This window comes from Salvelinus namaycush, chromosome 20 (genome assembly GCF_016432855.1).
Source record: "Salvelinus namaycush isolate Seneca chromosome 20, SaNama_1.0, whole genome shotgun sequence".
NCBI classification, from domain to species: domain Eukaryota; kingdom Metazoa; phylum Chordata; class Actinopteri; order Salmoniformes; family Salmonidae; genus Salvelinus; species Salvelinus namaycush.
In genome coordinates, this window is record NC_052326.1 from 18812930 (window position 1) to 18838778 (window position 25849).

Below are 25849 nucleotides of genomic sequence, written 5' to 3' on the forward strand. Positions count from 1 at the left end.
CGTCCAGTTAAAATGGTCTGTGGCATAGCACCTAGCACAGCAAAAGAGAAACTATAAACAGACTCAACCCACAGGCAATACAACATTCAGGACAACACATCTAAAAACGTAACCAAAATCTAGTTTTATGTACAATACTCCAAAATTCTTATGTTTAACTGTACCAATCGACAACTTACTTTTTCTGGCACCGGAATATTTCTACCTAAGAACTGCAACCCCATCAGTGTGACAATCAGACTGCAAGGCTACATCTGATTGGAGAAGGAGGTGGGTCCGCCCACAGGACTGTATTCTGATACCTGCTCCTGGTCTCCCTGGGCGCTGTAGCCTCCTGACTGGTCAAAACTGCCCTGGTTGTAGGGCTGCTGCTGGTTGAATGTCTCAGCCTGTTTTTCGGGAGGCGCTCCAGCGTACCGGGCTGGTCCTCCTTTATGCCAACCAGTCTCCTTGAAGACAAACCAGATGTTTCCTGCCCACAGGACGAAGTTTAGGAAGCCAAAAACCTGGGGAGAGACAGAGGTAACACTTTATTTGGATAGTCCATCTGTAGATGCTCTAAAGACTGGTAAGATCAGTAAGATTTCAACTATCTACCTACCCTAACCTTAACCCTTATCCTTACCCTAACCTTAACCCTTATCCTTACCCTAACCCTTATCCTTACCCTAACCTTAACCCTTATTCTAAACCTAACTGTAACCTTAGCAAGCAGTTGCTTATCAACAGATAGTTTGTTGATAGTATGACCATCTGTAGAGTATCTACAGATGGACTAGCCGGACTATCTAAATAAAGTGTGACCGAGACAGAGTATCACAGCAAAACAAACATACTATGGTTTAAAATGTGTGTTTTGGTAGTGTGCAGTTCACAGTCTGACGCACCACAGAGGTATTGAGGCCTGACCAGCGGGGTCCTTGCACTGAGCCACACTTGTTGGTCATGACCTTACAGGCAGACATGAGCTCCTGCACCTCATCTGGGTCTGTGGCCACCTTGATGTCCGACAGGGCTTTAGCCCAGGCTGAAGAACTGACCAGCCACATGAAGGAGAACACCACGGTCACTATAAAGTCCTGAGGGGGAGGGGGACATGTTACTGAATATTGTTCAAGTTACTGTTTGCACAACCAGCAGATGTCAAAGGTGCAGGGAGTACAATATACAAAATATATTGTCTGAAATATATATTGCCGCATGGAAGCACTACAAACACATAGCATACTATCTTATTCAAAATGTAAAATTGAACATGGAAAAGCGTGAAAGGTGAGCAGCTCACGATCAGAGGGCCTCGGTTGTTCTCGCGGTACTTGTTCTGGAAGAAGATGTAGACTATGGTGGCCATGAAGGAGTAGAGGAAGGCGAACACAGCGATGGTGACAAAGAACTCAGCCGAGGAAGTGTAGTCCCCGATGAGAAAGAGCCTCTCCCTCCTCCCCCCCTCACACAGCGGAGCCTCGAAGGACACCTGGTGCAACCTTCCACAGAGAGGGGGGAACAGAGGAGTCTAAAACACCTGTAGTCACTCTTTAAATAATGGAGAAAATAAGTCTGTTAAAAGTAATCAAAAGACCACTGAGGCTCTTATCTCGTGTGTCTCTGAGTGAAATATTAGCAAAGCTACCACTGACAGCATTTCAGACATCTTGTCTGGTGCTAATAAATGTGTTTGGCCTCAGTTTACAGTGCTAAACAGATGGATCTTAATTGCCTTGACTAAATCTTCCATATGGTGTTAGAAAATACATCTGACATTGTCTCAAATATTAACCCACTAGGCTGGTGTTGAAACGTATACTTTACACGCACGCACATTCGTACGCAAATAAACAGTAACACATTGACAAAGAAGGCATTTTAATGAGGGGCAATAGTTCTGGAGATGGTGACTCCTATTCTCTTTGGATTATTTAAAATGTTAATGGGGCTGCACTGCACTCTTTTTACTGACGCTGATCTGATCGACTCGTTCAGTCCGAAGAACAAATATTGACTAATTTCATTAATTTGAGTCAGTAATGCCCAGACCGCGCAGGACCCCCTACCAGCGAACGATTACCTAAAAACAAATGATTCTACAAGCCTCTCGTTCATCATAGGGGGCTTATCGGAGCTGTCATTTGTGACTGGGATTTACAAAAATGTGCTTCAAACATTTGTGATGGCTAGGCATATAAATACGATTATTTATTGATACCTTTGAAATTAGGTTAAATTGTGGCCGCAACCAGACTAGATTGTGGATAACTCTTTTTGAAATTACTTGACTGCCGCGAGGGAGATAAGCACATAACGTTTGCAAACTACAGTAGCCCGATTAATGAACGAGTTCGAGTTTGTTGAGCAAAGGCAGGCTGTGAAGGCTGTGTTTTGGTTCGACAAAGCTGTGTCCATCAATAACATTCAATAATCAATTAATTACATTCACTCTTGCACCATACGATAAATTATTAGTTGTAAATATGTATTTTTGTTCCCCTTGCTGCATTCAGCATGATCTATTTTCCTGCGCGTACATATGACAGACCGTTGGTGGTTGGAGTACGTCTCTGGAACCGCTGAGCCGGAGAAGCACATAATAATCCAGCTGTAGGATTCATTGTGGCAAGCAGGTCAAACTAAAATGAATGAGTCACTCGGCAAAATGTATCATGACCCTCGAGTCAGTAAAAATAGTCCTTTAAAAAGAAAGAATCGTTCGCGAACTGCACATCACTAATTACTATTATCTGTCTGAAATGTTACTAGAGAGAGTTTCGTACCTAAAAGGATAGGCAAAATCGATGCCAATACTGAGGTTGCTGCTGGCCTTGTCAAGCTGGCAGTCCACACTGACCCACAGCTGTCCACTGTAGCCTCCACATGTCGCAAATGCAAAAATTGAAAAAAGCTGTTGAGAAACACAAACAAAAACCACAACATTATTGATTTGGAACTCTGTTCAGGAGTAAATTGCCTAACCATTTAATAACTAATCTGTTTAAAGTCTGAGAGGACATTACTAAAGACCCAACAAACTGAGAACTAGAAGAACCTCAGGGCTAACATGTCTTGCTGTCATTTTCTCTAAAATATTTATGCATCCATCAATTCAAATCAAACTTTATTTGTCACATGCGCCGAATACAACTACTGTAGGTAGACCTTACCGTGAAATGCTTACTTATAAGCCATTAACCAACAGTGCAGTTCATGAAGAGTTAATAAAATATTTACCAAATAAACTAAAGTAAAAAAATAAAATAAAAAAGGTTACACAATAACGTAACAATAACGAGGCTATATACAGTGGGTACTGGTACAGAGTCAGTGTGTGGGGGTACATGTTAGTTGAGGTAATTTGTACATGTAGGTAGGGGTGAAGTGACTATGCATAGATAATAGCAGCAGAGCACAAAACAAAGGGGGGGGGGGGGGGGGGGGGGGGGGGGGGGGGGGGGGGGGGGGGGGTCAATGAATAGTCCAGTGGCCATTTGATTAATTGTTCAGTAGTCTTATGGCTTGGGGGTAGAAGCTGTTAAGGAGCCTTTTGGTCCTAGACTTGGCGCTAAGGTACCGCTTGCCGTGCGGTAGCAGAGAAAACAGTCTATAACTTGGGTGACTGGAGTCCATGACAATTTTATGTGCTTTCTTCTGACACCGCCTATTATATAGGTCCTGGATAGCAGGAAGCTTGGTCCCAGTGATGTACTGGGCCGTACGCACTACCCTCTGTAGCGCCTTACGGTCAGATGCCGAGCAGTTGCCATACCAGGCGGTGATGCAACCGGTCACTATGCTCTCGATGGTGCAGCTGTATAACTTTTTGAGGATCTGGGGACCCATGCCAAATCAGCTGTCATGTCAAAGATAAACATGAAGGCCAAGCTAGCAGCACTAATCCCTCCAAACAATTATTTTGTATTCCGGCAGGCAAAGCAGTGGTCAATTTCAATTAGGCCTCCTCCCAGACACAGGTAATTCATATCCAGAACCACTATAGAAAAGGCCCATAGAGTTGGTGGAATCGTTGTTTAATTAATTGCCATTTGCGCAGCTGGGCCAGAGTGCTTTAATTAGGTCAGTCGGAAATGTCCGACAGATCTCATCTCATTAAAAGGAGGAAATCGCCCCAACTCTGTCTAATCCAGACATTCTGTGCGTCCACGATTCTGTTATCTTTCATCAAAACTATCTGTAGCGATCGGGAGAGCGGGTCATCAGTTATTGTTTATAGTTATTACTGTGGAGCGCAGCTTGGAGCGCACGCTTCAAACCTATTGTGTTATGTCAATGGGCAATGATCACGGCCCTATAGATCATCACAGGTCAATTATGCCATTGATATCTGGTTAAAATGTAACGAAATGACATGTACATATGAAAACAAACCTGGAAGGATGAAATATGAAATGTAATTATTATTTGGTGAATTGATAAATCCTGATATCAAACTGATTGAGATTATTGACTGAATAACTGATAACTGATCGATTTATTTGCATTATTATTCTCATGATTATGATTTATGGTTAGGATCCTAAATAACTCAATCATGATTCATATTGAATTCCTATTGAACTGAATTACCTAATTATGTTAATAATGAATGTTATGATTAGACTTTTGTGATTATGAATTTGATTGGATACATGTTATTCTTTTTCCTTTTGTTATGCAGCACAGACTGACTACCCAGTAAATATACCACGTTGTGGTTAAAGGAATTCCTGCCTCAGTCTCCTCCAGTCCTCTGTCAACTTACCCATGACCACCTGTTCACCTTCACTATTGTCAGTCTGTCTAGCCCCCCACACAGATTCCAATAATCGTTCAACAACTCTCTCTGTGGTGGACTCACCCTGCAGACTTATACAGAGGCAGCGATACGGCTATGGCTAGCAATGTCTGGAGTACCCACCCAAGGAAGAGTGAGACAGGTTGAGAAAGACAGAGACACACAGACGGAGAATGAAACAGAGAAGAAAATATTTTCAACGTGAAGGATCTTTATAGTGTAAATTACAGGCCTGACAAAGTACAGTTGAAGACGGAAGTTTACATACACTTAGGTTGGAGTCATTAAAACTCGTTTCTCAACCACTCCACAAACTATAGTTTTGGCAAGTCGGGTTAGGACATGTACTTTTTGCATGACACAAGTAATTTTTCCAACAATTGTTTTCAGACAGATTATTTCACTTATAATTCACTGTATCACAATTCCAGTGGGTCAGAAGTTTACATACACTAAGTTAACTATGCCTTTAAACCACTTAGAAAATTACAGAAAATTATGTCATGGCTTTAGAAGCTTCTGATAGGCTAATTTACATCATTTGAGTCAATTTGAGGTGTACCTGTGGATGTATTTCAAGGCCTACCTTCACACTCAGTGCCTCGTTGCTTGACATCATGGAAAAATCAAAAGAAATCAGCCAAGACCTCAGAAAATAAATTGTAGACCTCCACATGTCTGGTTCATCCTTGGGAGCAATTTCCAAACACCTGAAGGTACCACATTCATCTGTACAAACAATAGTACGCAAGTATAAACACCATGGGACCACGCAGCCGTCATACCGCTCAGGAAGGAGACATGTTCTGTCTCCTAGAGATGAACGTACTTTGGTGCGAAAAGTGCAGATCAATCCCAGAACAACAGCAAAGGATCTTGTGAAGATGCTGGAGGAAACAGGTACACAAGTATCTATATCCACAGTAAAACGAGTCCTATATCGACATAACCTGAAAGGCCGCTCAGCAAGGAAGAAGTCACTGCTCCAAAACCGGCATTAAAAAAAACAGACTACGGTTTGCAACTGCACATTGGGACAAAGATCATACTTTTTGGAGAAATGTCCTCTGGTCTGATGAAACAAAAATAGAACTGTTTGGCCATAATGACCATTGTTATGTTTGGAGGAAAAAGAGGGAGGCTTGCAAGCCGAAGAACACCATCCCAACCGTGAAGCATGGGGGTGGCAACATCATGTTGTGGGAGTGCTTTGCTGCAGGAGGGACTGGTGCACTTCACAAAATAGATGGCATCATGAGGATGGACAATTATGTGGATATATTGAAGCAACATCTCAAGACATCAGTCAGGAAGTTAAAGCTTGGTCGCAAATGGGTCTTCCAAATGGACAATGACCCCAAGCATATTTCCAAAGTTGTGGCAAAATGGCTTAAGGACAACAAAGTCAAGGTATTAGAGTGGCCATCACAAAGCCCTGACCTCAATCCTATAGAAAATCTGTGGGCAGAACTGAAAAAGCGTGTGCGAGCAAGGAGGCCTACAAATCTGATTCAGTTACACCATCTCTGTCAGGAGGAATGGGCCAAAATTCACCCAACTTATTGTGGGAAGCTTGTGGAAGGCTACCCGAAACGTCTGACCCAAGTTAAACAATTTAAAGGCAATGCTACCAAATATTAATTGAGCGTATGTAAACTTCTGACCCACTGGGAATGTGATGAAAGAAATAAAAGCTGAAATAAATAATTCTCTCTACTATTATTCTGACATTTCACATTCTTCAAATAAAGTGGTGATCCTAACTGACCTAAAACAGGGAAATTTTACTTGGATTAAATGTCAGGAATTGTGAAAAACTGAGTTAAATGTATTTGGCTAAGGTGTATGTAAACTTCCGACTTCAACTGTAAAACAGTCAGAGGAAATACTGTCATTAGAGAAACCAATAGTCATAATCATAGACTCAACAGGGAGAGTTAGGCAAGCATGGTCATTCTGTAGCAGTTGAGTAGGAAAGGGAAAGGGGGATGCCTCCTCAGTTGTACAACTGAATGCATTCAACTGAAATGTGTCTTCCACATTTAACCCAACCCCTCTGAATCAGAGAGGTGCGGGGGGCTGCCATAATCGACATCCACGTCTCCGGCGCCCAGGGAGCAGTGGGGTAACGGCCTTGCTCAGGGGCAGAATGACAGAACGTTTCGATTACTGGCCCAACGCTCTAACCAACTAGAGCGGGGCTGGACCCAGCAACCCTACAGTAACAGGGCAAGAACACTACCTACGCCATTAAGGTCCAGACCTGTTGGCTGTAGCTGTGCTGTGCCGACATGCAGATGGGCTATAATACTCCAATACACTTGTAATGTCTATGATTGGATCATTGAGGGAGATATGAGGGTCAGTACTGGAGTACCTTAAGGGAGGTGTTGGAAGAATGAGGAACAATAACATTTAATATGATTTAATACACGTCCTGTCCTTAAAGCAATGCAGTGGTTTTGAGTGTGCTCCCTAATCCTAGAGCCTGGGGGATTGTCCTTCCTCTGAGGCCAGGACTAATGGGGTGTTACCAATTCTATCTGGGACTATCGGGAGGAATCACAGGCTGTGACAAATGCAGATCTGTAGTTTAATATTGCATAGGTTATCATTTCTATTGTAAAAATACAAACAGATAATTCTCTGTGGCAATGATAGAAGAAAATGCTACGGCTATAAGGAAAAAAACTGTGATTCCATGTATTCATTGTATCTGGTAAAATTCATGACGTAATGATAACGAAATGAAAGAAAGCAAAAGATACAACATCCCTTTGAGGGAACACCTCCCTGTCTATAGTTCTCCAGTGAGATGTTTCTAATACCTATGAAAACGCACATAGAAGTTCTACCTCAAGACACAGATTAGTGTTATAAGCCTGACATGGCAGCTTGGAGGTAGTTATATTAATCACAGTAGTCTACACCACTGAGCATTGAACCTCGGCTCCAAACTCTGTCTCAAACCAGGTATATGTACGCAGATACTTTTGTATAGTGTATCTGAGTGTATGTGGACACACCTTCAAATTAGTGGATTTGGCTATTTCAGCCACACCTGTTGCTGACAGGTGTATAAAATCGAGCACACCGCCATGCAATCTCCATAGATAAAACATTGGCAGTAGACTGGGCTTATTGTAGAGCTCAGTGACTTAACGAGGCACCGTCATAGGATGCCACCTTTCCAACTCGTCAAATTTCGGACCTGCTAGAGCTGCCCCAGTCAACTGTAAGTGCTGTTATTGTGAAGTGGAAATGTCTAGGATCAACAACGGCTCAGCCGCGAAGTGCTAGGCCACACAAGCTCACAAAACGGACCGAGTACTGAAGTACGTCTGTCCTCGGTTGCAACACTCACTACCGGAAGCAACACAACACTCCATCTGGAAGCAACGTCAGCACAAGAACTGTTCGTCTGGAGCTTCATGAAATGGGTTTCCATGGCCGAGCAGCCTCACACAAGCCTAAGATCACCACGTGCAATGCCAAGTGTCGGCTGGAGAGGTGTAAAGCTGGCTGCCATTGGACTCTGGAGCAGTGGAAACGTTCTCTGGAGTGATGAATCTGGGTTTGGCAGATGCCAGAAGAACGCTCCCTGCCCGAATGCATAGTGCGAACTCTAAAGTTTGGTGGAGGAGGAATAATGGTTTGGGCTAGGTCCCTTAGTTCCAGTGAAGGGAAATCTTAACGCTACAGCATATAATGACATTCTAGACGATTCTGTGCTTCCAACTTTGTGGCAACAGTTTGGAGAAGGCCCTTTCCTGGTTCAGCATGACAATGCCCCCGTTCACAAAGCGAGGTCCATGCAGAAATGGTTTGTTGAGATCGGTGTGGAAGAACTTGACTGGCCTGCACAGAGCCCTGACCTCCACCCCATCAAATACTTTTGGGATGAATTGGAAAGCCGACAGCGAGCTAGGCCTAATCACCCAACATCAGTGCCCGACCTCACTAATGCTTGTGGCTGAATGGATGCAAGTCCCCGCCGCAAAGTTCCAACATCTAGTGGAAAGCCTTCCCAGAAGAGTGAAGGCTATTAAAGCAGCAAAGAGGGGACCAACTTCATAATAATGCCCATGATTTTGGAATGAGATGTTCAACGAGCAGTTGTCCACATACATTTAGTAATGTAGTGTATAATGATGAAATAACAGGATATATTTCTTTGTCATCACATTACAATTTACCTCCCATGAATGAACTGAATAGTACAGTATGACCCTTAGCTGCTGTGGGCCTTTAGGTCTGGTGTGGGAGGCGAGGGCTGATGTCAAAGGTCATGTGGATAGCCTGTGTGTCAAGCTCTCCACCTACAAAGATGTTAAAGAAAGTTTTTCACAATGTATAGGGAACTAGGAGGTTTTCCTGGTTTAGTGGATCAATATTATCAACAAAGGTTTTGTATACATGGGGAGAACTACATCCCAAATATCCCTTCATTCTCATTGAATTCACCCTTGCTGCCTCTCTTCTAACTGAAAAAATGTATTATCTCTTAAAGGAGGTCTGGAGGAGAACAGGGTCATGGATCAGACATACTCTCCAAAAGCTCCCATCCAACATCACCAGACCATCTTTCTCCTGGAACCCCCAAGGGAAACAGAAAAAGAGGGCACCCATGGAACACATGTTAATTGAATCAGGCACCAACAAAACAGACATAGGATGGAAGAAATTGGAGAGAACTAGCGTATGATGGATAGCAGTGGTCCGTGGCCTATGTTCCCCAAAGAGCAGTGGGCCTAATACTTGTTGGATTATACTTTGTTTTTGCCTCTGTGATTTGAAGAAATTATGTTGAACTACTTCAGTTATGCACTCCAAAGATGAATCTCACTAGTTATTTCCTTGTCTCCTCTCCTTCATACCCACTGATCTGAAACACAGGCTAGTTTCTTCATCGAAGACACAGGGTAGAGTCCCCCCAAGCGGTAAAGAGAGAAGCAGCAGTACTTCCACTACAAGTCCCTCTCAATGCATCTCAGCAGGACACACCATCTCCTCCTCTTTATCTTGGTCTCTCCAAGCCCATTTTCCATATAAAGCTATTTTCCTACAGGCTGCTCAAAACCATGATCACCATAATCAGAGCTGACACCTACTTAGCATGCAGCTCCATTCCGCCATTACAGGCAGCTGGATGGCCAGCTTGCCAAAAGGAGGAGATGGCAGTTTGGTTTCAATTCCTGGAAAGGCTGATTAAATGTCTTCTGCCATTTTCAGATTATGCAGCTTGACCTCACACACTCACCTGGGTACGAGCGTCAATATTGACTAACTGGTCTATTAACCAATTTACTGCCTGGTGGTCAGGCTGAAATTTTAAGAGGTCTTTTCAAACAGCTCATAATTTTCACAACTTCACAGTATTATTCCAACCTCATAGCGCGGAAATGCACTGAGTATACAAAACATTAAGAACACCTGCTCTTTCCATGACATAGACTGACCAGGTAAATCGAAGTGAAAGCTATGATCCCTTATTGATGGGGGGGGGGGGGGGACTCAATATTAGGAAGGTGTTCCTAATGTTTGGTATACTCAGTATATATATATAAATCACAGGGAAATCATGTTTTAGACTGCACTGGGCCATTAAGAGTTTACAGTTCAGTTTGCTTCCCTCTACTGGAGGTAATGGGTACTACTGAGCACTAACTACAGTGAAGATGGAAGCCCTTCCATTAACGGACAATTCATTGAAAACATTTAACTTTTAATAATCCTAAATGAGGCATTTAAAACTGTTACAAAAGAGAGTGAAAGTGTATGCTTGAACTAATGTACAATAACTGAACATCACATTCGTCATATGCTGTACACCACATATTAACACAGCCAATATCAGGTGATCTGTGCCACCTTGTGGTGGTAAATGGATATTAAGGGGAAGGTAGTTTAGTAAGAGGGTAGTGTAGTAAGTAGGTAGTTCAGTAAGAGGGTAGTGTAGTAAGTAGGTAGTATAGTAAGTAGGTAGTGTAGTAAATAGGTAGACCGTACAGTCCAGTGTGGGAAGTGTTTCATTACAGTTTTTCTCAATTGCTAAAACACTAAAACCCATTGGCTGAACAAAGTTCTCAGTTGCCTGGACTCATTTAGCTAATTATGCAGTCTGTTGTCAATACCTTAAACCATTTCACATGGTAAAACACAATCTGCAGATCTCACTTAGACTTTTCAGCAAAACTCTAAACACATTCTCATTCTCAAAACACATTCTGCACTCTAATGCACATGTCATCCATACCGGTAAACACAAGTGGCAACAATCAAATACAAATAGAGAACACATGTCATTGATTGAACACAGCCACTCAAAATTGATTTAACCTGTTTCAAATGATGCGACACAACCAATATAAGCCAGTTCAGAGAGCAAACAGGTTGTTGAAGGTGGGAAGGAGAAAGTCTGAGAATGGATAGAAGAAACAATGTGAGAGGACGAGGACGAGTGCGTATGCGAGGTGGGCGATGAGGAGGAAGAGGAGGAGGGCAAGAAAGAGGAAGAGGAGGACGAAGAGGAAGAGGAAGACAAAGAGTGGAAATATCTGATGAAATTCGAGCAACAGTTATAGACCATGTTCTTGTCCATGGACTGACAATGAGGGAAGCAGGACTTAGAGTGCAACCCAATTTGAGCCGATTTTCTGTGTCCACCATAGTAAGGACATTCAGAGAAGAGAACAGGTACAGTATACTACTGTATTTTTGTAATTGCAAATTTACTGTACTACACTATATGCAGCTGTTTCAATAGACATTTGTAAAGTTAATCACTGTATGTATTGTACTGCATGAATATGTTTTGTAACTGCACAACTACTTTTTGTAGAATTGCAAGGCTGCCACATGCAGGTGGAAGGACAGTTATATTCACTCGGGAGCAAGAGGCCGTTATAGTTGGCATGGTCCTTCAAGATAATGCAATACGACTCAGAGAAATTCAGGAACGAGTGATACAAGACAACACACACTTCCAGGGAATCGACAGTGTGAGCATTTCCACAATTGACCGTGTCCTCCATCGTAACAGGATGCGAATGAAACAAGTATACAGAGTACCTTTTGAGCACAACTCACCAAGGGTGAAAGAACTGCGAGCTCAGTATGTGCAAGTAAGTGTACATTCAGAAACATTTACTGTAATCCAGATTGTCTACAGTACTAACACATACTATGTGAATGACATTACTCTTCAGTACATACAATGTATGTGAATCAGAAGCCTAATTGTACTCTACAGTATAGCACTGTCTCTGTACGACTTACAAAATCCTACATACAGTATATTGTATTTCTACACAGACAATATTTGACTTGGAATCCTTGGACAGACCCCATGAGTTCATCTTTGTCGATGAAGCAGGCTTCAATCTAACAAAGAGGAGAAGGAGAGGCCGAAAAACATGATTGGACAGCGGGCCATTGTTGATGTCCCTGGTCAACGAGGTGGCAATGTCACAATCTGTGCTGCTATCAGCAACCATGGTGTTCTACATCACCATGTTACACTCGGGCCATATAACACCCAGCACCTTCTAAGATTTATTGCCAATCTAAGAGATATTTTATTTGAGCAGCAGGTTCAAGAGCAGCAGGGTCAAGAGCTAAATGAGAATCCCATTCCCACCTATGTGATAGTGTGGGACAATGTCAGTTTCCACCGAGCTGCTCAGGTAAGGGAATGGTTTCACATCAATGGGCAGTTTATGAACTTGTACCTCCCTCCATACTCGCCTTTCCTGAATCCGATTGAGGAGTTTTTCTCCTCTTGGAGATGGAAAGTGTATGATAGACAACCCTACACCAGAGTAAATCTGCTGCAAGCCATGGATTTAGCCTGTGGTGATATAGGTGAGGAATCATGTCAGGGCTGGATACGGCACAAGAGGCTTCTTCCCCCGTTGCCTCAGGAGGGACAATATTGCTTGTGATGTCGACGAAGTGCTCTGGCCTGACCCAGCCCAAAGACAAGAAGAAGCACATTGATCACATGTTTACTCCTTTGATTTGTGTCCCTTTTAGTATTGTATACTATAGTACAGTGCATTGTAGGCTGTATACTGTACAATGGACAAATTGTATGGCCCTGAACATTGTGCTTTCCATGTATTAACAGTACTGACTGCTCAATAGATTTTGACTGGTTGCAGGTTCATATCAACAAAGAACAAGAATTACAGTATCACAGAGACAAAGGACAAGTTTGTGAGATGCAGGGTACAGTCTGTAAAAATAGGGGTACAAGGAGGAGGAAGAACAAAAAACAAAATTGCAAAAAGCAGAGTAGTAATTTCTGATCAATTTTGAGCTACTATGATAGAACATGTTTTCGTTCATCAAAAGACAATGACGGAAAAATATGAATCTTTTTTTAGATTAAAAATGTACTTCTCCCTGAGAATTGTATGTTTTGAACAATGTGTTTTCTATTTTTCGGTGTATTGTTTACTGACTGCTTGAGAGTGTATATCATTTTGATCACTTTGTTTATGATTTGAGAGCAGTGTTTGATTTTGAACACAGGTAAAACTGTTTTGAGGCGAATGTTTCATTTTGCGAGAGGAGTCAGAGGTTATGTAAATAGTGCTTGAAGATGAGGTTTTGTGTTGAATGTTTTCAGGAAATGGAGCAAGGTTTCAGAAATTGTGTTTTAGCAATTGAGAAAAACTGTAATAGTGCTGTAATGTGTTCCTGGTTAGGCTGCTGGCTGAGACAGCCTTATGTCATCTCCTTATTTAATTAACTGAGCTTCATATGTGCAGTGTGTGAGTGTGTGTGAGAGAGAGCGAGAGAGAGACCGAATCATAATTCTCATGATCATGTAAAATAAAAAATCCTAATTTCTTTCTCCATGACACACGCCTGTCCTGCATAAATCAAAGATCGATAAAGGTAAAGAAATCTCCATCTGACCATCCCATAGTCCTACTCTCTGTCCTCTCCACGGCAGTACAGTGGCTCCATATGTGTGCTAGCTGCTGTGGAGCATTTTGTATTCTCCCTAAGGTGGCATTGCAACAGAGGAGCACATACGGTGTCCAGCAGTGAGCAGAGCAGGATGCTAGGCTAGGAGAGGACATTCTAAAGCACATCTACAATGTACTGTATCAGTCTCTCCGTTCTCTTAACACCCCATTTACCAAGGTATACTGTAAGTCTCTTCTCATTGTCTAATCTCAAGCACAGAGAAGCACAGCAGGATGGCAGAAACAAATACATTCAGTGCTTTAAGTACTGCGATATGGCATTTACCGCTAACATCACACTGTTTTGGTTGAGGGATCAGGGGCTTATTAAAAGCAAACAAGCACACAACCCACGGTGCACAGATGTCAGTTCAACGTCTAGTTTTGATTTACATTTGGTTGAGTTGTCAACTGACGTTTTTTTATTAAACGTGAAATCAACAAAAAGTGTCACCATGTCATTGGATTTAGGTGAAAAATTAGGTGAAAAAAATCCAATCAGTTTTCCATGTTGATTCAACATCATCACATGCCATTTTTTCGAAATGATGAGGAAACAATCTTAATTCAGTTTTTGCCCAGTGGGAGTGTTGGGTAGTAACAGGTTACATGTAACGGGGATTACGTAATCTGATTACAAAAAAATAACTGTAATCAACCCAGATTACTTTTTAAAAAATGAATCGGATTACATTCTTAAAAACAGTCGATTACATTTGGGACAATTTGATAAAACTTTTTCATTATTGCTGTCATAAATGACAGCGCACCATTAAGACTTCTCACATGCTCTCAGAAATTATATTGTTCTGCTGATTGCCCTTGAAGGGTGGATGGCTTCTTTTGCATTCAAACTGGTTGAATGAATAGAGGCTTCCAAAATATTTACACCTTGCCCAATGGTCAATCAGACAGCAGTCTGGACTACAGAGTTCCTGCTTGCTGCTTTGAAGCAGTGCAGTTTCACTCTCTCTCTCGCGCCTTTGTGAAATGCTTTCTGATTGTACAATATTTCAACATTTAATTGCGGGAAAAACACTGTATTGAAAGCAACAACTGTTGTTACTGTTGAAGAGAAAACGGTCCCAGCTTTCTGGTCTGATATGTATTTCATATTGAAAAAAGGGCACTCACGGCCATTAAAGGTGGGTGCTGTCATGACTCTCCTGTGAAGATCTGAAGGATCAGGTTACAGTGGGTATGCTCTACAGAGCGCTCTCTCTCGTAGAGCGGGAGAGCGGGAAGTTGGCTGTTTTATGACAGTCATAAATACAGAAACTCCTTTCCCCACTCTGCCAAAATGAAAGTTGAGAATCCCTTTGTTACCACAGAGAAATACTTTTCAGTACGGTAACCTCAAAAGGTTATATATATTTCTGTATTCTAATCAGTTTTAATGGTCACATCTAGGTTCCTGGATCAAATCCCCGAGCTGACAAGGTAAAAATCTGTCATTTTGCTCCTGAACAAGGCAGTTAACCCACTGTTCCCTGGTAAGCTGTCATTGTAAATATGAATGTCTTCTTAACTGACTTGCCTAGTAAAATAACATATATGATTAAATATGAAACTATTTGTGAGAAGATGAAATGTGACTTTAAGCTTCTAAATGAGAAAATGTTTTTTTTTAATGTAAAGATTATCCAGTCAGTGGCCACGCCATCATGAGCACAGACATTATAGCCAAACATCATGGAATGCCCCTTTCCCCAGAGTTAATAAAAGGACTCATGACAAAATGTACATTTAGTCAAGACAACGCAGGGATGGGGTCCTCACGTTGAAATGGCTACCACTCTATAGACCATGCAGACTAAGGCGTGATCCGGATGTTGCAAAATGCTTTAAACAACTACATTACCAAAGGACAAGACCAGAGAGCATGTAGCAGTAGCTACATGTTGAAATGGTTAAGGAAATCTACAAACTAAAGACCAATTAGTCTGGTAAACGCATCCAATCTAAGAACAATGGCACTCTGAAAGATCCATTCTCAAGAACATTTCCGAATGGTACTCTGACGTATCCATTATAAAAAGCTAGTGGTTCCTCCTTTAAAAGTTGCGTCATACTGCGGCACACCTTGCATGCTGCCGCAGCATTCTGTGGCACGTCATTTAACTGTCAGCCATTTTTTCTGTTACTGCAAGTTATTGCTAGTTTGACAACCAGAGGGAATCTTTGAGAAGCACTTGATAATATTCCGTATTGGCATTACCAGAGAATTAAACACCTTATAACATAGTATATGGGATTGATTTGATGAAATTTGGCTTAATTAATTTGATTAATATTATGGTGTTTCTATTCAGAGAAAAATGAAAAACGAAACCCTCAGGGTTTCCGTTAGGATGGAATGGAAAATATGGTGCTGTACAATGTGACGGTCGGGAGTAGGCTACAGGATTGGAGGATTCTAAATTGTTTGCCTTCATTAGACAACTTTGTTCCAATATTTATGTAAAACAGGGAAATTTATTCCCGTAGTAATTCGTTATGGATCCATAACGAAATCAACATCTGCATTTGAAAGAGTATTTTTTATCATTATTTTATTAACAAAATGTGTTTATTTGTTTATTAGGCTACTGTGCAGTCTACAATACATACTGTAGTAAACATGGGAAAGTGCCTAATTCCTTACAAAAGGGAGAGCAGGCCATGTCTGTACTACAGAATGCAGGGCACGAGGGAGACCGGTGTTATTTCATAGTTGTGATGTCTTACCTATTATTCTACAATGTAGAAAATAAGAAAAATAAAGAAAAATCCTGGAATGAGTAGGTGTGTCCAAACTTTTGACTTGTACTTGCTTAATTAATTTGATTAATATTATGGTGTTTCTATTCCATAAAATTTGAAAAACCCTCTGGGTTTCTGTTAGGATGGAACAGAAAATATGGTGCTGTACAACGTGACGGTCATAAATTCAGAGCATTGTCAGATTGTCCGTTTGTAAATTCAACCGTTTCGCTCTCGGGGCGCACACTGGACGTTCGGGCTAAAGAGTAGGGTTGATTTGAGCGTTCTGGCTTTACAACGTCAGTCAAGCACCTAAGCTAACGTTGGCTAGCTTTCTAGCTACTTCCAGACACAAATGAGACCACTGACCATTTTACTCGCCCTAGCAGAGCTGGTAAGGCAATTTTCGTATTAACCAGGGCGTTGGTTGGTGACTGTAACTGTGCTGCTGGAAACAATTTAATTACGCTTTTTTGCCAACGGTTACTGACACTGGCCATATTCAACGTGTGTTGAGCCCTCGTAAATTAATTATTCTGCGCTCTGGTACAATCAGACGAGAGTGCTCTGAAATCGATGTAGAGAGCCAGACCGAATTTACGAAAGCCCCCGAATGTCCATTGAGAACGCACTATACCATGTAGCTAAGCTAAGAATGACGGGAATAATCAAGTCAATAAACGTTGGGTAGTTAGATATATAACTACTAACGTTAGATAGCTAGCTAACATACCGGTACATACTGCTGTAATGATATGCTATGATATGTTCATAAGGACAGCGTAGCTAACAAATTGTCAGCCAACATAACGTGTAAGGTAACTTATTTGAAAAGTCATTACTTTATTACATTGAGTAGCAAGCTACCCCTTGGTCGTTAGGGCAAATCTGGTCTGTGATAGGAGTTTTGTTTTTCACACCTAACTCGGCTATTAGACTATTCTTTAGTAAAGGTTGAATAGTCTATTGTTCAGCTATTAGCCCCTTTCTCCAACTTGCAACAAATTGTTGTTGTTCCCATCTCGTTCCTTTCCCTCTTCCAGGTGTCATCATTCTGCACCTGAGTGGCTCGCTTGTGGGCGTGCTGGCAGAATATGGCAGCATCTTCGGTTGTGCGTCAAGAATTCTGCATACAGTAGCAAGTTTGTATGAAGGTGTGGTTATTCACAGGCAAAATGTTATATGCTATGGAGGTACATTTGTGTCTTTTTGTCGAGAGCAAACTTTTTTTATTTTCATTCAAAAATAATTGTTCTGAAAGTACCTTTTTCCGATACCAAGTCAGTCACAGCGGACACCTACGAAGAAGGACTGTGTGATGATGACATCTCAGGTAAGCAGCACTGGGCGTTCTTCCGTCCAACTTTTACATATCTAGTAGTTAGCTCCTACGATTCAGTGTCGGTTCACAACACTCTACTATATTACATACATACAGTGCCTTGCAAAAGTATTCATCCCCCTTGACATGTTTCCTATTTTGTTGCATTACAACCTGTAATTGAATTGGATTTTTATTTGGATTTCATGAAATGGACATACACAAAATAGTCCAAATTGGTGAAGTGAAATGAAAAAAATAACAAACGGAAAAGTGGTGTTGGCATATGTATTCACCCCCTTTGCTATGACGCCCCTAAATAAGATCTGGTGCAACCAATTACCTTCAGAAGTCACATAATTAGTTAGATTGCACACAGGTGGACTTTATTTAAGTGTCACATGACCTGTCACATGATCTCATTATATATACACCTGTTCTGAAAGGCCCCAGAGTCTGCAACACTACTAAGCAAGCAGCACCATGAAGACCAAGGAGCTCTCCAAACAGGTCAGGGACAAAGTCGTGGAGAAGTACAGATCAGGGTTGGATTATAAAAAAATATCCGAAACTTTGAACATCCCACGGAGCACCATTAAATCCATTATTAAAAAATGGAAAGAATATGGCACCACAACAAACCTGCCAAGAGAGGGCCGCCCACCAAAACTCACGGACCAGGCAATGAAGGCATTAATCAGAGAGGCAACAAAGAGACCAAAGATAACCCTGAAGGAGCTGCAAAGCTCCACAGCAGAGATTGGAGTATCTGTCCAAAGGACCACTATAAGCTGTACACTCCACAGAGCTGGGCTTTACGGAAGAGTGGCCAGAAAAAAGGCATTGCTTAAAGAAAAAAATAAGCAAACATGTTTGGTGTTCACCAAAAGGCATGTGGGAGACTCCCCAAACATATGGAAGAAGGTACTTTGGTCAGATGAGACTAAAATGTAGCTTTTCGGCCAACAAGGAAAATGTCTGGCTCAAACCCAACAACTCCCTTCACCCTGAGAACAGCATCCCCACAGTGAAGCATGGTGGTGGCAGCATCATGCTGTGGGGATGTTTTTCATCTGCAAAGACTGGGAAACTGGTCAGAATTGAAGGAATGATGGATGGCGCTAATACAGGGAAATTATTGAGGGAAATCTGTTTCAGTCTTCCAGAGATTTGAGACTGGGACGGAGGTTCACCTTCCAGCAGGACAATGACCCTAAGCATACTGCTAAAGCAACACTCGAGTGGTTGAAGGGGAAACATTTAAATGTCTTGGAATTGCCAAGTCAAACCCCAGACCTCAATCCAATTGAGAATCTGTGGTATGACTTAAAGATTGCTGTACACCAGCGGAACCCATCCAACAGTTTGCCCAGTGGCTCGATGTGCCAAGCTTATAGAGACATACCCCAAGAGACTTGCAGCTGTAATTGCTGCAAAAGGTGGCTCTACAAAGTATTGACTTTGGGGAGGGGGGGTGAATAATAATGCACATTCTGAGAGCATAATGCTCAAGTTCTGTTTTTTTGTCTTATTTCTTGTTTGTTTCACAATAGAAAATATTTTCAAAGTGGTAGGCATGTTGTGTAAATCAAATGATACAACCCCCCCCAAAAAATCTATTTTAATTCCAGGTTGTAAGGCAATAAAATAGGAAAAATGCCAAGGGGGTGAATACTTTCACAAGCCACTCTACATACCACAGAATTATAAATCATGCGATTATTATTCTCAAGCTAACTAAAAGCATTTAGCTACGAATGCCTGTTCTCACCATTTTCTGTTGAATTAATCTAACTTTCTTTCATGGCAACTCATAAGCAGACCATGTCATATTTGTTTCATAGTCGATATAATCATATTTCATGACAGTGTAACGGTTAGCTTTTTTTACAGAAGGATGACAGAACACAATATGTTTGTCAGGGAATGCTATTCTGATAAGTCAGATGAAGAGTTACACCAGAAAGTCAGCACCCTTAAGGCAAGGATGCCCCATGCGGGCGTTAGAACGGTCAAAGAAGTCTCAGAGCAATGGGCCAATGAACAACCACAATACCAGTCTGGTGTTAAGCTTTCTGTGCTGTATTGACGTATCCTGAAAATGACATCTGCTGCTTTAGATTGAACGGTCATAACTCAGTTATTGTTTTCATATCTACAAAAAAATAAGCTATTTTCTTTACTTTCGAAGAGTGAGCTGATCAAAGGGTCGAAAATGTAGCTATTGCCAGATGCTCACTGTCCGAGGAACAGGCCGTGGAAGCTTTATTGCTGGCAAAAGTGTCCATAACCAGAGGTAATTAAACTGTTCTGTGTTCTTTTTCTCTCATCCTCTCTGCCTGTCTTACTGTAAATGGAACCTGTCTCACATGCATTAATTAAAAAACCCTTAAGAAGTCAGCTGCTAATTTTCAGATTTACACCACATAAACACAGCCATTTTCACGGGACTATCTGTTGCTATCTGTGGCTGCCAAGTCATGATTTCCCGGGGGTTAGCCTTGCAATAACCAAGTTGTGAGACATAGCCCTCTATATTTAAATGTTTCAGGTATACCCCGATAGGTGTCTGCATCACATACAGTATCTTCTATTGACATTATCTTCTATTGTTTGTCCTCATGTGTCTGTTTTTCAGCATAAAGTACTCTGTAGCCACTTAGTGTGGACACCAGGTGAAACCACACACACACAATAACAGTCTCTCTCCTTCACTTCATCCCTCTCCCCCTTCTCCCTAAATCATCTAGGTTATATCAGCTCTGTTGGTGAACCCCTCCCGCATCTGAACTGGCTGGCACAGAGGGCACAGCATGATCACAAGTGAGAGGTCACTTGGTCGGGTCAACAGGAAGTATTATTATAGAGATGCTTTACATTGAAATACAGATAGAGATGTAGTAGTCCCAGAGTTAATGATCCAAGGTCAGTTTTGCATTTCACCTCCTGATGGTTATGATGACAGACCGTGTTAGAATAAAAAAAACAAGGCTTAATCATGCTCTCTCTCTATCCATCTGTCTCTCGACCGCAGGTATGTTTTGATGTGAGAGAGGAAGCCAGTCCCGTCATCGCCGCCTCAGATAACCTTCGGGCCAACCTTCGGGCCAACTGAGGGCCCAAGACTGGTTATGAGACACCGCTAGAGACACTGCAATTGTGATGAACTGAGAGAATATTAGGGTAGCACTGTAATTCATTAATCACATGCTGTCTGCCTCTGTTCTTACCTCTTTCACTTTCTGTCTTCTACACCTCTCCCACCTCGTCTTTCTTCCTCGTTTTATAATGCACACCATACGTGCATTGAAGTAGAGATTGAACTTGTATTTATAATATAATTTTACTATTATCATAATTAAAATGCTAATATTATGTATTTGTAACACCTGGATAATGAACTTTTTTTCAATAAAGCGTTTCACATTCTCCACTGGTTGAAATTAAGTATCTCATTGAAATACTATCCTGTGTCCTCAGATTAATGCAGATGAAGGGAGTTAGATATGCATAGTTTTTTTTCTGTATATATGAATTACAAATCAGCCTTTACTTAAATAATGTTTCTAGTCTGTTGCATAGTTACAAAGTGTAATCATTGATGTCCCAGTAGCAGGAGTGGTAAACACTGTTGAAGTGTATAATTGTAATACATACATGCAGACACAGCATCATTCAAAGAATGGAGTTTGATATGACTGAAAAATAATGTCTCAGAGATTCATACCTAAACCGCACATTTATTTGCCAAGGAAGAGTACATGATCAGTGAATTTATTCAATGTACAGGCTACAATGTGGGGATCTTATGTGTGGTAATAACTACAGTGCATGTATATAGGACTTGCATCCTTGGCACAATAAAGTTATTATATTCTACTCTATCCATAGGCTTCACTAATGCCATTCAGACTTGAAGTTGATACAACAACTATGATAGCTGAGGTTCATAGATTGGTATGAATATTAGTTCAGAACCTAACGTTTTAGGGTCCATACACAGATCGGCTACATACTGTAGCTAGCTACACATCCATAGGCATTCAGTTATTTTTATCCTCCACTACACAATAAGCAAGTAAATAGTTAGCTATGTTACTTCAGCTGCATTGCAAGGCAAGCTTGCACAATTGTACATTCATTTTGCAATACATTTTTTAGCTAGCTAGATTCTTTACATCCACTATTTCACAAGATGACAGCCTGGTTTGCTGGTTTTCTCAGGAGTCCCTAAAACATTAAACAACACAAATTACAAATTCATTCTCATGTCATAACACTAGCTAGCTAGCTGGCTAATGTTAGCTTGTCAGATAACTTGCTAAATAGCAATTTTCGTAAATTTACTTTATGACCAAAAAATATGCACAAACGTTTGTCTCTACATTAACTAACATATTCCTTTCAATTCCAAGTTTTTTGCATGACTCGTTATGACTTTATAATTACTTACATTTGTTTCCACCGTAATGTTTTGTCAGCCATCTTCACCCAGGTACGGGTGACTCGCGTCAAATTTGTCATTGGAACCACTCGATATGATTGGTCATATAAAAACCTTGGGATCCAAATGCATAATGAGTGCTCTCTACCCCTTGTGGTGGTCTGGAGCAATAAAGCCGTGACGCTGGATACCTCTAAGTCCCGTGGTGTAAGCTCACAACTTTTAAAGGAGGAACCACTGTACGACTACAAAAGACTTTGATCGACTTTCTGTCGACTGACTATCCAGCAGACAGACCGGCGGTCGCAGAGAGGGACAACAAAGGCATACACTCGTAAATATGTAAATCACAATTTATTTTCGAATGAGCGGTTGTTCATGTTCAAAGTATTAGCATTTCCATGAGTGTAGATATTGACTGTAGGGACGTGGGTCCACTCTGAGTTTCCCGCTCTTGAGCTGGTCCCACCCATTTCCTTTGTCTACCAAGCCGTCATATCGGCTTAGCCCACTAGGGACTTTTCAGTGTATTATGTCAGTAACCAATGCATAACTATTGTGTGTGTGTTTATGTAATTCTGTGATTGATTAGTTAGTTAGTAAATAAATAATTAAGCCAATTTGTATATCGCTGATTCATAATTTATGTTAGGGTGCGTGCAGATATCCAAGGGTTTGCGACATTTAGGAATGAGACTTATGAGGTAATAATAACATTAATAAGTGACTATAATCAATAAGTTATGAAAATATCTGAAGAGTTATTTCGGGAAATAGACTCTTTAAACATTTTCCCGTGGTGCCCCGACTTCCTAGTTAATTAAAGTTTACATGATTAGTTTAACCACGTGAGGAATAATTACACATAGAGAATTGATTTGTGTCACGATCGTGAGGAGAGACGGACCAAGGCGCAGCGTGATTGGAGTTCCACATCTTTATTTTAGTGAAATTTTAAACAAAACAAGAAACAAACAACAACCGTGAAGTACCGTAGTGCTACATGCACTCACTCAAAACAATATCCCACAACCCAGGTGGGAACAATGGAGAACGTAAATATGATCCCCAATTAGAGACAACGATAATCATCTGCCTCTAATTGGGAACCATACCAAGCACACCAACATAGAAATAGGTTAACTAGAACACCCCCCTAGTCACACTCTGACCTAAACACCATAGAGAACCGAGGGCTCTATATGATCAGGGCGTGACAGTACCCCCCCAAAGGTGCGGACTCCGGCCGCAAAACCTGAAACCTGAAACCAAATGGGGAGGGTAGGGGGGGTGACTAGTGTCGGTGGCGGCTCCGGTGCGGGTTGTAGCCCCCGCCCCAACCACGGATCCAGCCATGTAGCTGGGTTGGACGCCACGCCCGGACTGGGCACCGGCGCCGAGAAAGGCTCCGAGCATGGAGCTGGGTTGGACGCCGCGCCCGGCCTGGGCACCGGCTCCGAGGAAGGCTCCGGCCATGGAGCTGGGTTGGACGCCGCGCCCAGACTGGGCACCGGCTCCGAGGAAGGCTCCGGCCATGGAGCTGGGTTGGATGCCGCACCCGGACTGGGCACCGGCGCTGAGCTGGATGCCGCGCCTGGACTGGGCACCGGCGCAGAGGAAGGCTCCGGCCTTGGAGCTGGATTGGACGCCGTGCCTGGACTGGGCACCGGCGCAGAGGAAGACTCCAGCCTTAGAGCGGGACTGGACGCCGTGCCTGGACTGGGCACCGGCGCAGAGGAAGACTCCGGCCTTGGAAGGCTCCTGCCATGGAGCGGGACTGGACACCGTGCCTGGACTGGGCACCGGCGCAGAGGAAAGCTCCGGCCTTGGAGCAGGACTGGACGCCGTGCCTGGACTGGGCACCGGCGCAGAGGAAGGCTCCGGCCTTGGAGCGGGACTGGACGCCGTGCCTGGACTGGGCATCGGCGCAGAGGAAGGCTCCGGCCTTGGAGCGGGACTGGATGCCATGCCTGGACTGGGCATCGGCGCAGAGGAAGGCTCCGGCCTTGGAGCGGGACTGGACGCCGTGCCTGGACTGAGCACCGGCGCAGAGGAAGACTCCTGCCTTGGAGCGGGACTGGACGCCGTGCCTGGACTGGGCACCGGCGCAGAGGAAGACTCCGGCCTTGGAGCGGGACTGGACGCCGTGCCTGGATTGAGCACCGGCGCAGAGGAAGACTCCGGCCTTGGAGCGGGACTGGTCGCCGTGCCTGGACTGGGCACCGGCGCAGAGGAAGACTCCGGCCTTGGAGCGGGACCGTGCCTGGACTGGGCACCGGCGCAGAGGAAGGCTCCGGCCTAGGAGAGGGACTGGGGAGACGCACTGGAGGCCTGGTGCGTGGAGCCGGCACAGGTGGTACTGGACTGGTGACACGCACTTCAGGGCGAGTGCGGGGAGCTGGCACAGGACGTACCGGACTGGGGAGGTGCACTGGAGGCCTGGTGGGTGGAGCCAGCACAGGTGGTACCGGACTGGTGACACGCACTTCAGGGCGAGTGCGGGGAGCTGGCACAGGATGTACCGGACTGGGGAGGCGCACTGGAGGCCTGGTGCGTGGAGCCGGCACAGGTGGCACCGGACTGGTGACACGCACTTCAGGGCGGGTGCGGGGAGCTGGCACAGGACGTACCAGACTGGGGAGGCGCACTGGAGGCCAGATGCGTGAAGCCGGTGCAGATGGCACCGGACTGGTGTCACGCTCTTCAGCACGCCTGCGCTGCAGCATTCTCATCGCTACCACCTCTCTCCGGTATCTTTCATCGAATTTCTCCACCGACTCCCAAACAGGCTCTGGCACTCTCCGCTGCTCGACCGCCTGCTCCATGTGCCCCCCAAAAAAAAACGTTTTTGGGGTTTCTGTGGCCGCGGTCCCCGGCGTTGTCGCTGTTCTCACAACCTCCCATGATTTCTTCACAGGTCCAAAACTCCTTTACCTCCGTCACACGCTGCTTGGTCCTTTCGTGGTGGGATATTCTGTCACGATCGTGAGGAGAGACGGACCAAGGCGCAGCGTGATTCGAGTTCCACATCTTTATTTAAGTGAAACTTTAAACAAAACAAGAAACAAACAACAACAGTGAAGTACCGTAGTGCTACATGCACTCACTCAAAACAATATCCCACAAAGCAGGTGGGAACAATGGAGAACTTAAATATTATCCCCAATTAGAGACAACGATAATCAGCTGCCTCTAATTGGGAACCATACCAAGCACACCAACATAGAAATAGGTTAACTAGAACACCCCCCTAGTCACGCTCTGACCAAAACACCATAGAGAACTGAGGGCTCTCTATGATCAGGGCGTGACAATTTAATAATATAACAGTCTTCATATTTAATGATAGTCATGCTACGACAGTGCATAGGCCTATACATGATAGTTACTGTTCGATATCAATTAGACAGCTAACTATCAGTGATATTAGGCTATATTTAGAGTTAGCGATCTAGCTAACCACTCCATAAGGTGATTAACTAGCCCCAAATGAATTAGCCTATGTGATATTAGTCCCCAAAAAGATGTAGACAAATTAATCTCAATTGAACAAAAACATCTGAAAATTCTGGACCCCTATT

General features: G+C 43.0%; 1 protein-coding gene across 1 annotated transcript in view; it reads right to left on the reverse strand.

The window, feature by feature from the left end:
* Positions 1-248: 248 nt before the first annotated feature.
* The window catches only part of LOC120065618 (synaptoporin-like), a 38453-nt gene continuing 12852 nt past the window's right edge, over positions 249-25849 (reverse strand). Inside the window, exons 3-6 of the mRNA XM_039016674.1 lie at positions 2769-2896; positions 1286-1484; positions 888-1079; positions 249-506 (exon numbers count right to left, since the gene is read on the reverse strand). Coding sequence (XP_038872602.1) covers positions 249-506; positions 888-1079; positions 1286-1484; positions 2769-2896 — 777 coding nt within the window. The remainder of the gene's footprint in view (positions 507-887; positions 1080-1285; positions 1485-2768; positions 2897-25849) is intronic.